General features: G+C 43.0%; 1 protein-coding gene across 1 annotated transcript; it reads right to left on the reverse strand.

Moving 5' to 3' along the window:
* Window positions 1-2734: 2734 nt before the first annotated feature.
* Window positions 2735-6750, reverse strand: atpv0e2 (ATPase H+ transporting V0 subunit e2). Its single transcript, XM_021556681.2, has 4 exons — window positions 6603-6750; window positions 6176-6223; window positions 5878-5977; window positions 2735-5577 (listed from the first exon to the last, which is right to left on the reverse strand). Exons 1-3 carry the CDS (start codon window positions 6698-6700, stop codon window positions 5884-5886), a joined length of 240 nt encoding a protein of 79 aa, XP_021412356.1. The 5' UTR covers window positions 6701-6750; the 3' UTR covers window positions 2735-5577; window positions 5878-5883.
* Between the last annotated feature and the right edge of the window lie 6754 nt (window positions 6751-13504).

A 13504-nucleotide genomic window follows, 5' to 3' on the forward strand; every position in this document is an offset into this window, starting at 1 on the left:
TCGGCGGAATGATAATACTTTAGTTTCTCATCCGCTTTTTGGAGGGGAGGGGAGGCGTGAACATTGTTCCGAGGATGTTATATGTTTTGTTATTGTGCTTACATGTTAATGGTAGGATGGAATACACACTCGGTTAAATTTGACACGGCCTCCTCTTAAAAGCGAAAGGACCGACACACGCGCGCTCGGCTCGCAGAGCAACGGAGGAAAACTCCTGATGCAAAATGGAAACTGTGTCAACTGGTAAACACAGGCTCTCGGTGCACGAGGGCATACGAGTTCATGGCAGCGCTCAATTCTAGTGGTCGAGTTCGTTTTGCAAGGCCCGGTGCCCCGGTTTGCAGGATTTTGCTTATTTTAGATCACTCTCTTTGGCCTTAAGTGACGTCTTCATTCAACCGGGGCAACGGACCATGCAAAACGAACTCGCCTAGTGAAAACGGATATGGCTGGCGTAACGTCAGAGCTGGGGCGGGTTCATGTGAACCATCTTTAGGACACGGTGAAGAATGAGGGACTGAACCCGTTGAACCGCACGACTACTTACTGTACCGGGGGCTCTAGCCTGCTTCCTGCTGCCCCGCTCTATAGGCAGATAATTACATTAAATCCGAGAATATAGGTCAGATTCCTATTAAAATGTAATGTTAAAAGTGTCTAGCCTAGCTAGCCTACTCTGCTACATGCAGACCAGTATCACAATGATAAGCAGCCCAGATCTACAGACAGTAATCATATGTTCCTTTTCTATTTTAAATCTGAATGCCACACAAAAGTAGGTAGCCACTTGTCTGTGTGTGTGCAGAACGTCAAGTTACATTACCATGAATAATACAACAGTTTAGTGTGTGTGTGAGAGAGAGAGAGAGAGAGTACGTTATCTTTCATTAATTATAGAACAGTTTAGTGTGGTGTGAGTGACAGAGAGAGACAGACACAGCGAGTGTGCGTTTGTTTGTGAGAGAGGGTGTGTACTTGTGTGTACTGTGAGAAACACAGCGAGAGAGAGTGTGTGCACGTTCATGCGCGCCTGTGTGTGCTATACGTACAGCATGTCCTCTCCCAGTCGGCAGTAGATATAGGCCACAGCATATGACACATTCCATATGCAATGGAGAGAACAACGCAGCTGACAGAGAATGATCACAGACATTTTGGCAAAGTGGGTGGGGTTATATCCTGCCTGTTTGGCCCTGTCCGAGGGTATCATTGGATGGGGCCACAGTGTCTCCTGACCCCTCCTGTCTCAGCCTCCAGTATTTATGCTGCAGTAGTTTATGTGTCAGGGGGCTAGGGTCAGTCTGTTATATCTGCAGTATTTCTCCTGTTTTATCTGGTGTCCTGTGTGAATTTAAGTATGCTCTCTCTAATTCTCTCTTTCTTTCTCTCTCGGAGGACCTGAGCCCTAGGACCATGCCTCAGGACTACCTAGCATGATGACTCCTTGCTATCCCCAGTCCACCTGGTCGTGCTGCTGCTCCAGTTTCAACTGTTCTGCCTGCGGCTATGGAACACTGACCTGTTCACCAGACGTGCTACCTGTACCAGACCTGCTGTTTTCAACTCTACAGAGGGAGCAGGAGCGGTAGAGATACTCTCAATGATCAGCTATGAAAAGCCAACTGACGTTTACTCCTGAGGTGCTCATCTGTTGCACCCTCGACAACTACTGTGATTATTATTATTTTACCATGCTGGTAATTTATGAACATTTGAACATCTTGGCCATGTTCTGTTATAATCGCCACCCGGCACAGCCAGAAGAGGACTGGCCACCCCTCATAGCCTGGTTCTTCTCTAGGTTTCTTCCTAGGTTTTGACCTTTCTAGGGAGTTTTTCCTAGCCACCGCGCTCCTACACCTGCATTGCTTGCTGTTTGGGGTTTTAGGCTGGGTTTCTGTACAGCACTTTGTGGCGCCAGCTGATGTAAGAAGAGCTATATAAATACATTTGATTTGATTTTAATCCAATCACTGACCAAGCCTGTCAGAACCATAGATATTCTAGAGTGTGTCAGTCTGTGTTCTGATTCTATCTCTATGGCCAGAACTGTGGAACATGGTAACTATGAGACACCAAGGCCATTTCATTCTGTTGAAAACAATAGTCATAGCCCAGGTGGGTTGTTGTTTAAAATGAGACAGAGAGGTTTAGACTGTTGAAAGTGTGTGCGTGCGTGTGTGTGTGTGTGTGTGTGCGTGTTTGAGATTGTTGAAGGCCAAATAGGAATTTCAAAGTAAAAACTTCCCTCCACTGTCTACAGTTCATCTCATATAGTCCTGTATCTTCCTCAGTCATCATTGTCTGTAGGGTGCCATTTGGGATACAACGATTTTCCATCACCTTCACAGCAGCAGCAGGCCCATAATGTTGGGTAATCACAACTGTCTGATCCTAGATGATGAATGATGTCTGTAATTTTATGTAACCCTGTAATCCCTAATCCGCTGGTTGCACAAATGGCTCAATTGTTTTTTTCCCCTTTTTTGTAGCCGTAAGGCAAGAGGTTTCCTTTAGCTATAACCTTAACGCCCATTTTAACTGTGTAAATGTCCCTTTAAACTCCATTCTAACTGTGTAAATGTCAACTTTAACTGTACAAACATCCATTCTAACTGTGTAAATGAATGGTAAAGAACCGTGCTCATAATATTCAGGTGTGTGTGTGTCTGTACGATAGAGACAAGTGTCAGGTGCAGGCTGAGGAGGATTCAGAAGGAGACATGACACAGTGTACCAGACATTGAAATAGGGTTTTTACTAAGGGATTCACATGGACAATGTCACTGTATACACCTACACATTAGATCACACTTACACAAGGCCTGAGTCAGACAAGTCTTTTTCCAGTGTCAAAAACACACACATCTATACGCTCAATGTTTCCATGGTGACCACAATGAACGAGCTGTTGTGCCCGTTGCAACCTAGGTCTAGTGTTCGTAATAATGGACCGAGGCTTCCACATATCCACATATCTACATAGCTGGAATACATAGAACAGAGGACTCTCATGTAAACTGATCTATTCATGTCAGCCCTGGGCTGAATCATGTCTACTTCGGGGAGCGTCCTAAATTACCCCCTATTCCCTACATAGTGCACTACTTTTGATCAGAGCCCAATGGGCCCTGATTAAAAGGAGTGCGCTATAGAGTATAGGCAATAGGTTGCCATTGGGGACGTGGACTTGATCTATCACTTTTGATCCCTCTGTAAACCGCCACCACAACGATCAACAAGGCTTAAAGGAAAACACAACATCATTTGGTCTTTCTCAAAAGTAGCTGTATATTGATGTATCTTTCTTGACTTTTTGGCTGAGCTGAGGAACAAGCTGTCTCAGAGATAGGAGGCCCTAGCCTGGTCCCAGATGTGTTTGTGCCATCTTGACAACTACATTGGTGCGATTGTCAAGCCAAACATGTTTAGTATGACAGCGAATGACAAGGAGTTGGCATGGTGGCACTAACAAGACTGGCACTCAGGCTAAGATGGCTTCTCTCTGGGTGGGGGTGGAGGGAGGGCAGGGAAGGTTGTTGTGGCTGGCTAGAGCTGGGGTGCCTTCCTACAGAAAGCATCACACATCGTTTACACAAGAAGGGGGCAGAGGCTGATAGCAAGCACTTGCAGCGTTTGGAGTCAATTCAAGTTCAACTCAAGTTTATTTAGGAATGGAAATGTTTCAATTCATAATTATGATTTCTCAGTTCATTTTATAGGGACATTTCCATTCAATTCCTGAATTGATGGGTGTTAATTGTTGAATTGGAATTGAGTCCTCCAACCCTGTCCCTGCAGCAGGACTAGTTGTATTGTGGTCGACGACAAACACTGGCTGATATTGTGATCATGATCACCATGGTAACTAGGAGGACCTAGGGTTGAAAAATTCTAGGAAATTTCCCCAAATTCCCAGGTTTCCAGAAATCCCAGTAGGGATATTCTTGGAATTAGAAGGGAATGTTTACGAAATCTGGGTATCCTCCAACCAGGATTTCTGACCAGGGAATTTGGGGAAAGTTACTGGAATTTTGCAACCCTAGGAGGACCATAACGATCCTGGAGAGCGACGATGGGAAAGGAGAGAGGCTAGAGTAAGGAGTTGTCCTAGTGGTTGAGATTTTAAAGACGCTTAAAATGGAGTGGGGCTCTCGAGTGTAGTTTCTCATGGCCGTCGGCCAGCCAACCACTCCTGGAAATGTACTAGTATTTACACACAGAATGACTCAACAATAATCATCAACGTAACATAATACAGACACTGACTCCACATAACATAACAGTCAACTTATGTAAGAGCCAGGACGTCAGTAAAAATAAATACTAAACTTCTATTAAGACTTTCTTATGATGATAATAATAATAATAATAACAACAACATGTAGAGGAATTGTAAACAATAACAATAACAGGTCAACTAAACCTCCACGATTACACGTTTTAACTGTAGCTAGAGACGCAAATGACATCTATATGCGACCTGGTAATATCAGGTTTATCAGTGTGAGCTATGCCTTCCAGTGCATTATCCAAACAAATACATTGTTTTGCTCAAAAATAGAACATTTCCCACCTGTAAGGATTATATGTAACACATACAATTATATATCATTTGATATGCCATATTACTTTCATACCTGCTTTCCAATAAATAGAATTCTGCATGCATTCTACAACACGTTGGAACAGCAGCAGCATGATGACCTAGATATATGTTTCATATAATCCTTACATATATAGTGTCATATACTTTTCTGTCTAAGGAGTATTATACATCGCTTATCTATGTTGTCACAGATTTGATCCCAACATTAGAACATGATTGTTTAAAACCTCTTAAGGATCGGACCCTTTCCCCCCAAAAAAATGTTCACCTAAAATGACATACCCAAATCGAACTGCTTGTAACTCAGGACCTGATGCAAGGATATGCATATTCTTGATACCATTTGAAAGGAAACACTTTGAAGTTTGTGGAAATGTGAAATGAATGTAGGAGTATATAACACATTAGATCTGGTAAAAAAAGAATACAAAGAAAATAACCAATGTGTTTTTTTGTATTGTTTTTTTACCATCATCTTTGAAATGCAAGAGAAAGGCCAAAACGTATCATTCCAGCCCAGGCACAATTTAGATATTGGCCACTAGATGGCAGCAGTGTATGTGCAAAGTGTTAGACTGATCCAATGAACCATTGCATTCTGTTCAACATTTTGTATCAAGACTGGCCAAATGTGCCTAATTGGTTTATTCATAACTTTAAGTTTCTAACTGTGCACTCTCCTCAAACAATAGCATGGTATTCTTTCACTGTAATAGCAAATGTAAATTGTACAGTGCAGATTCTCTCCTATCTGACTTCTGCAGGTTCAGATGGCGATGCAAAACATTCTGACAACGTTGCAGTGACGTAAGAAAGACATTGGGATGGAGGGATAGAGGAATGTAGCCGGGGATGTAAAGAGGAGGGTATAGACGGGTTTCAGGAGTCAAGTTGTAAAAGAATCCAGTCCAGGATGGATGAAGGGAATGAAGATATGTGGTCAACGGAGCATCAAAGTGAACCCGACCCTGAAGAGAGAAAGAGAGGAGCCATTATAAACTCTATATACCTAGGTTATTCATGATTATTCTTTTTACAATGATTTTTGTGGAGTTATGTGTTTTATTGAGCTAGGCCAGTGAAGAGAAGACAGGAAAGGTAGGAGAGACTGCGAGTCTGAATGACAGTAGGTCAGATTCCAACCCATGCCATCTCTGGTATCCTAGGCTGTGTGTGTCAGGGTTCGCGGCCCTGACACAGTAACGCTTATTCTTGAAAGCTATTATACAGTGCTATGTCAGGTGTTATAATTAGACAGTAGGACTGACCTGGTGTTATTCCCAGAAGTAGCGGAGGTACCAGATAGTCTCGTTCTTCAGTTGAGGTCCAAACAGAGGGTTGGCCTGGGCTAGGATGGCTATCAGCCAGCTGCGCGCACACACACACACACACACACACACACACACACACACACACACACACACACACACACACACACACACACACACACACAGTAGAGAACCCGGCATTAACGTATACAGCAACTAGAGAACCTGACATTAACTTATACAGTAAGTAGACTTGGAGATAACAGAGTAGAGAACCTGACAGGACACCCATACTCACAATAACCAACAACAAACAGCTGTCAAGATCAAACTAGTGATGACAACCCTGTGAACAGAAAGAGTTAATACACATTACCATATCATCTATCATCGCAAGCACACACTATAACCTGCTTAATATGAACGACATCTTTGATATACAGTAGCTACTACTGTGACAACTGCATTGCGAGCGGGCCAACAGCAGGGATGAGAGAGAGAGAGGATCGATGCGTATAAGGCTTCTGTCCAGGGCCCACTGTTTCCATCCCGTTCATTCATTACAATCCGAGATGTAGGAACATATCCTTACAATGCAAAATATTTTGCCTTGAAAAAAAGCAAATATAAATATTTACCAGATTACCATTAATCAGATTACCATTATACACCATTTTTCGCTTCTGTTATGCGTTTGTATGGATAACGGTAGGTAGGACACCTACCCTCGGTTTGGTCCTTTGGGCACGAAAAAGGGTGCTACAATACCAACGAGCGCCCATAACGTGGTGAAACAGATCATCGGCAGCGCGAAAGAGCCCATCGTTACACCGAATAGATCACCGGCTGAAAGATAAATAAATATCAAATTGTGTCCTTAGCTAGAACAACAGCATCAACGGGTCCGCTGCGTTCCTTATCAAGAACCCCTTGCAGTTTTCTCCCGCCTTCTCCCATTAAAACGCCTCTGATTGGCCGGGAGCGTTGTGATTGCAGTCTTTGATTGGTTTAGATGGTGTGTCCGTCAGTATTAAGAAAGGAGCGACTGGCTAGTGGAATGCGTATAGGCCTAGTCTGACAGCAGATCGGAAGTGAAATGTAACAGTAACAAATTGTTGACACAATGTAACAATGTTGCCGAGTTAAAAGTAAGTATAGTTTGGACCACACTTTTTCCTAAAATTAATACACTGGTCACTGTAATGGCCTTGGTTATAGCTAATTATAAACTGGGTAATTCGAGCCCTGAATGCTAATTGGCTGTGGTAAATCAGACTGTATACCAGGGGTATGACAAAGTATGTAATTTTACTGCTCTAATTACATTGGTAACCACTTTATAATATCAATAAGGCACCTCGGGGGCTTGTGACATATGGCCAATATACCACGGCTACAGGCTGTATCCAGGCTTTCCGCATTGTGCTTGCATGAGAACAGGCATTAGCCGTGGTATATTGGCCATATACCACACCTTCCCTGGCCTTGTTGTGTAATTATAAACTGGGTGGTTCAAGCTCTGATTGCTGATTGGCTGAAAGCCGTGGTCTATCAGACCGTATACCATGGTATGACAAAACATTCATTTTTACTGCTCTAATTTAGTTGGTAACCAGTTTATAATAGCAATAAGGCACCTCAGGGGTTTTAGAATATATGGCCAATATACCACAGCTTTGGGCTGTGTTTTAGCGCTCCGCGATGCGTGGTACCTAAGAACAGTCTTTAGCCATGTTAAAGCCATGGTATTGGCGATATACCACACCCCCTTATGGCCTTGTTGCTTAAATATAATATGCTTAATCCGTAGGTTATTTTCAATGTGTTGCCACATTTAATAGCATAAATGCCAAGGAACAAACAACATGTGACTGAATGCTAAGTAGCCATGTTCCCAGCTGCTGTCCTGCTGTAGCGCAAGTCAACAGCATGAATTAACCCATTCACCACAGACACAGATTTAGTTTTGTACTGCAGGATATCTACATCTTTTCTCATACACTGAGTATACCAAACAATAAGAACACTTTCCTAATGTTGAGTTGGGCCTTCATCACAGCCTCAGTTCGTCAGGGCATGGACTGACTCCACAAGGTGTCAAAAGTGTTCCACAGGGATGCTTCAAATGCCTCCCACAGTTGTGTCACGTTGACTGGATGTCCTTCTGGTGGTGGACCATTCCCGATACACACAGGAAACTGTTGAGTGTGAAAAACCCCAGCAGTGTTGCAGTTCTTGACACAAACCAATGTGTGTGGCACCTACTACCATATCCTGTTCAAAGGCACTTTTCTTGCCCATTCACCCTCTGAATGGCACACACACACACACACACACACACACACACACACACACACACACACACACACACTTAATGTCTCAATTGTCTCAAGGCTTAAAAATCCTTCTTTAACCTGTCTCCTCCCCTTCATCTACACTGATTGAAGTGGTTTCAACAAGTGACATCAATAAGGGATCGTAGCTTTCACCAGAATTCACCTGGTCAGTCTGTCATGGGTGTTCTTAATGTTTTGTATACTCAGTGTATATAAACTAAATATAACTGGACAATGTTACTAATGGAATCATAACAGCATAATTTCTCTTCACACCAGATTAGTTCCTTTACTCCAGGATCTCCAGCACTACTTTCAATTGAATTGAATTGATTTTTTTTTTTTGGGGGGGTAAAAAATAATGCATCCAACAATATGTGCATTTGTTTACTGAAGGATAACACGTGAAAGCATTATATAGGCCCAATGAAAACACTTATTTCCATAGTGGTCCTGGATGCTAGCCTGGGTACCGGTCTTTTTGAGGTAACATCCTTGTCACTGCTGTCATTTGGTAAAAAAGACATGGAGTGTAAGGGAGTGTTTCTCCTTTGCCAAGATAATCTATCTACCTGACAGGTGTGGCATATCAAGAAGCTGATTAAACGGCATTATAATTACACAGGTGCACCTTGTGCTGGGGGTAATAAAAGGCCACTAAAATATGCAGTTTTGTCACAAAACACAATGCCACAGATGTTTCAAGCTTTGAGGGAGCGTGAAATTTGCATACTGACTGCAGGGATGTCCACGCCAGCCCAACCTACACATCCAGAGTCTTCATCAGCGGGATCGTCTGAGACCAGCCACCCGGGCAGATGATGAAACTTAGGAGTCTGTCTGTAATAAAACACTTTTGTGGAGAAACACTCATTCTGATTGGCTGGGCCTGGCTCCCCAGTGGGTGGGGCTATGCCTTCCCAGGCCCAGCCATGGCTGAGCCCCTTCCCAGCCACGTGAAATACAGTTATATCAACTGTAACTCAGTAAAATCATTGTTTGCATGTTGCTTTTATATTTTTGTTCAGTATATGTTGAAAGCAGGTGCTTCCACACAGTTGTGGTATCTGAGTTGATTAAGGAATTAAAATCCCATCATGCTTAGGGTCATGTATAAAAAATGCTGGGCAGGGCATGAGACAGCAGTTTCCACCACCGTCAGAAAAACATCAAATTCTGGAATTTATTGTGAAAGAATGGTGTCGCATCCCTCCAATATAGAGTTCCAGAGACTTGTAGAATCTATGCCAAGGTGCATTGAAGCTGTTCTGGCTCGTGGTGCCCCAGCACCCTATTAAGACACTTTATGTTGGTGTTTCCTTTATTTTGGCAGTTACCTGTATGCGTTCTATTGTATCAATTGTAGGGTTGTACTGCCAAACTACATTCTGTACATTTCCTTTTCAGACAAAGGGCATAGTGTTACATCACCTCCTGTTGAAACCTAGCCAGACTCCCTCTCTCTTTTCTCTCTCTCTCTCTCTCTCTCTCTCTCTTTCTCTCTTTCTTTCTCTCTCTCTTTCTCTCTCTCTCTCTCTCTCTCTCTCTCTCTCTCTCTCTCTCTCTCTCTCTCTCTCTCTCTCTCTCTCTGTATCTATCTACAGTGGGGCAAAAAAGTATTTAGTCAGCCACAAATTGTGCAATTTCTCCCACTTAAAAAGATGAGAGGCCTGTAAATTTCCATCATAGGTACACTTCAACTATGACAGACAAAATGAGGAAAAAAATCCAGAAAATCACATTGTAGGATTTTTAATGAATTTATTTGCAAATTATGGTGGAAAATAAGTATTTGGTCACCTACAAACAAACAACATTTCTGGCTCTCACAGACCTGTAGAAAAAGAGAGAGGGAAAAGAGAGGCTCCTCTGTCCTCCACTCATTACCTGTATTAATGGCACCCGTTTGAACTTGTTATCAGTATAAAAGACACCTGTCCACAACCTCGAACACAGTCACACTCCAAACTCCACTATGGCCAAGACCAAAGAGCTGTCAAAGGACACCAGAAACAAAATTGTAGACCTGCACCAGGCAGGGAAGACTGAATCTGCAATAGGTAAGCAGCTTGGTTTGAAGAAATCAACTGTGGGAGCAATTATTAGGAAATGGAAGACATACAAGACCACTGATAATCTCCCTCGATCTGGGGCTCCACGCAAGATCTCACCCCGTGGGGTCAAAATGATCACAAGAACGGTGAGCAAAAATCCCAGAACCACACGGGGGGACCTAGTGAATGACTTGCAGAGAGCTGGGACCAAAGTAACAAAGCCTACCATCAGTAACACACTACGCCGCCAGGGACTCAAATCCTGCAGTGCCAGAAGTGTCCCCCTGCTTAAGCCAGTACATGTCCAGGCCTGTCTGAAGTTTGCTAGAGAGCATTTGGATGATCCAGAAGAAGATTGGGAGAATGGCATATGGTCAGATGAAACCAAAATATAACTTTTTTGGTAATAACTCAACTCGTCGTGTTTGGAGGACAAAGAATGCTGAGTTGCATCCAAAGAACACCATACCTACTGTGAAGCATGGGGGTGGAAACATCATGTTTTGGGGCTGTTTTTCTGCAAAGGGACCAGGACGACTGCGCCGTGTAAAGGAAAGAATGAATGGGGCCATGTATCGTGAAATTTTGAGTGAAAACCTCCTTCCATCAGCACGGGCATTGAAGATGAAACGTGGCTGGGTCTTTCAGCATGACAATGATCCCAAACACACCGCCCGGGCAATGAAGGAGTGGCTTCGTAAGAAGCATTTCAAGGTCCTGGAGTGACCTAGCCAGTCTCCAGATCTCAACCCCATAGAAAATCTTTGGAGGGAGTTGAAAGTCCGTGTTGCCCAGCAACAGCCCCAAAACATCACTGCTCTAGAGGAGATCTGCATGGAGGAATGGGCCAAAATACCAGCAACAGTGTGTGAAAACCTTGTGAAGACTTACAGAAAACGTTTGACCTCTGTCATTGCCAACAAAGGGTATATAACAAAGTATTGAGAAACTTTTGTTATTGACCAAATACTTATTTTCCACCATAATTTGCATGTAAATTCATTAAAAATCACTACAATGTGATTTTCTGGATTTTTTTTCTTCATTTTGTCTGTCATAGTTGAAGTATAACTATGATAAAAATTACAGGCCTCTCTCATCTTTTAAGTGGGAGAACTTGCATAATTGGTGGCTGACTAAATACTTTTTTGCCCCAATGTCTGTCTGTCTGTCTGTCTGTCTGTCTGTCTGTCTGTCTGTCTGTCTGTCTGTCTGTCTGTCTGTCTGTCTGTCTGTCTCTCTGTCTCTATGTATCTCTCTTTCTTTCTGTATCTCTCTTTCTCTTCTCTGTCTCTCTCTATATATACATATATATATACAGTACCAGTCAAAGGTTTGGACACACCTACTCATTCCTGAGTTTTCTTTATTTTTACTATTTTCTACATTCTGTACATTTCCTTTTCAGACAAAGGGCATAGTGTTACATCACCTCCCGTTGAAACCTAGCCATACTCTCTCTCTATCTCATCATCTGTCTGGTATGACGCCATGTCAACATGACATCTCCTATGCTTTAACATACATGCTACAATGTCATAAGAATGTCACAAAAAAACCTGTAGGCAACAAACAGAGATTTTATTTACATTTCATGGCATAAATCACCCCCGTACATTTCCAGAAATGCTATGGACAGCCAGAGGAAACCTAATAGACCAACATTGAAGATGTGGGTTAAGTCTAGTCCAGGACTAAAAAGCATTCTCATTACAGATTTTAAATTGAAATAACTTTTTAGTCCTGGACTTGGTGTCTGGGAAACAGGGCCTAATTTAAGTAAATAAATGGTTGAATGAACTCTGACCTACAAAGCAAACCAATCCATGTTTAGATCAGGGGTAGGCAACGAGGTTCAGAGGCGGGATGATTTTTGTCGGAGCAGATGGTTGGGGGTCCGGTACATAATAGTCATTTGGTTGTCTGCTTTCCCCCTGCCGCAAGGTACTACCAAGGACACCTTGACTTGTGTGTACACTGTGACATTCAACACTGTGTGCTTGTTAAGTGTATTGTCCTTTAAACGGCGCAGTGGTCTGTTACCATGTGACGTGTGGCACCGCCCACCACTGGGGAACACATCACACACACACACACACACGAGCACACACACACACTTGAGTCTGTTTGTTTTGTCCATAGAATTTTTTATATTCAGATGTCACTGCATCCTTCCAAGTTCTTTGTGTCATCTCTAGCTGTGTAAACACATTATCACCAGTAAAACACCAGTCTCTAGCCCCATAGAAAAGCCTCTCCACACCAGGGTCTCTAGCCCCATAGAAAAGCCTCTCCACACCAGGGTCTCTAGCCCCATAGAAAAGCCTCTCCACACCAGGGTCTCTAGACCCATAGAAAAGCCTCTCCACACCAGGGTCTCTAGACCCATAGAAAAGCCTCTCCACACCAGGGTCTCTAGCCCCATAGAAAAGCCTCTCCATACCAGGGTCTCTAGCCCCATAGAAAAGCCTCTCCACACCAGGGTCTCTAGCCCCATAGAAAAGCCTCTCCACACCAGGGTCTCTAGCCCCATAGAAAAGCCTCTCCACACCAGGGTCTCTAGACCCATAGAAAAGCCTCTCCACACCAGGTCTGCAATAGGAAAATGACAGTAGAGGGTTTAGTCATATCTATAGCAGCTCATGGTTATCATGTCACTGCAAGAATGGTGATGGTCATTCCTTCATTCTAGAATCAACTCTTTTTTTCTATGGGTTTTACATTCATCATCTCTCTGTATTGCTCTCCCTCGCTGTTTCTCTCCCACTCCCTCTGTCTACCTACTTCTTCCCTCGCTCGTTCTTTCTCTATGACAGCGAACTATCGCCACCTAGTGGTTCAAGGGATACTTTACTGGTCTGACTATGGACTCCAGTCTGTAACTTTACCCTGGTTGTTTACTGGACACAGATCATGTCAACGTACTAGAATAAATTCGTATAACACTACAGTATATTGTAGCGTTCAGTTTTTTTTCACCAAATGTCCTTTAGGTAAGTAGGAACTGAAGTAAGTAGGAACTGAAGTAAGTAGGAACTGAAGTCTCAATATCCCGAAACAAGCATATCAAAACATGTTTCATTTCAAAGCTCCCCTGATAGTTTTAATGAAATTCACATCACAGTCCGCGGTTCATTTTAAGTTTCAGCTTTCATTTATTCATCTTCAGATGATATCTGAGTTTCATTATTGCTTTGCCAAGAGAGTGGTCGTGGCAGGCAGACACATGCCCACATG

Source organism: Oncorhynchus mykiss, chromosome 13, assembly GCF_013265735.2.
Source record: "Oncorhynchus mykiss isolate Arlee chromosome 13, USDA_OmykA_1.1, whole genome shotgun sequence".
Lineage (NCBI taxonomy): Eukaryota > Metazoa > Chordata > Actinopteri > Salmoniformes > Salmonidae > Oncorhynchus > Oncorhynchus mykiss.

Coding starts and splice junctions, on each gene's coding strand:
- atpv0e2 (XM_021556681.2), bottom strand. CDS start 6,700: ATGGGCTCTTTCGCGCTGCCGATGATCTGTTTCACCACGTTATGGGCG. Junction 6,224..6,602: donor CCCAAAGGACCAAACCGAGG/GTAGGTGTCCTA, acceptor TTCTGTTCACAG/GGTTGTCATCACTAGTTTGA. Junction 5,978..6,175: donor GCTGTTTGTTGTTGGTTATT/GTGAGTATGGGT, acceptor GTGTGCGCGCAG/CTGGCTGATAGCCATCCTAG.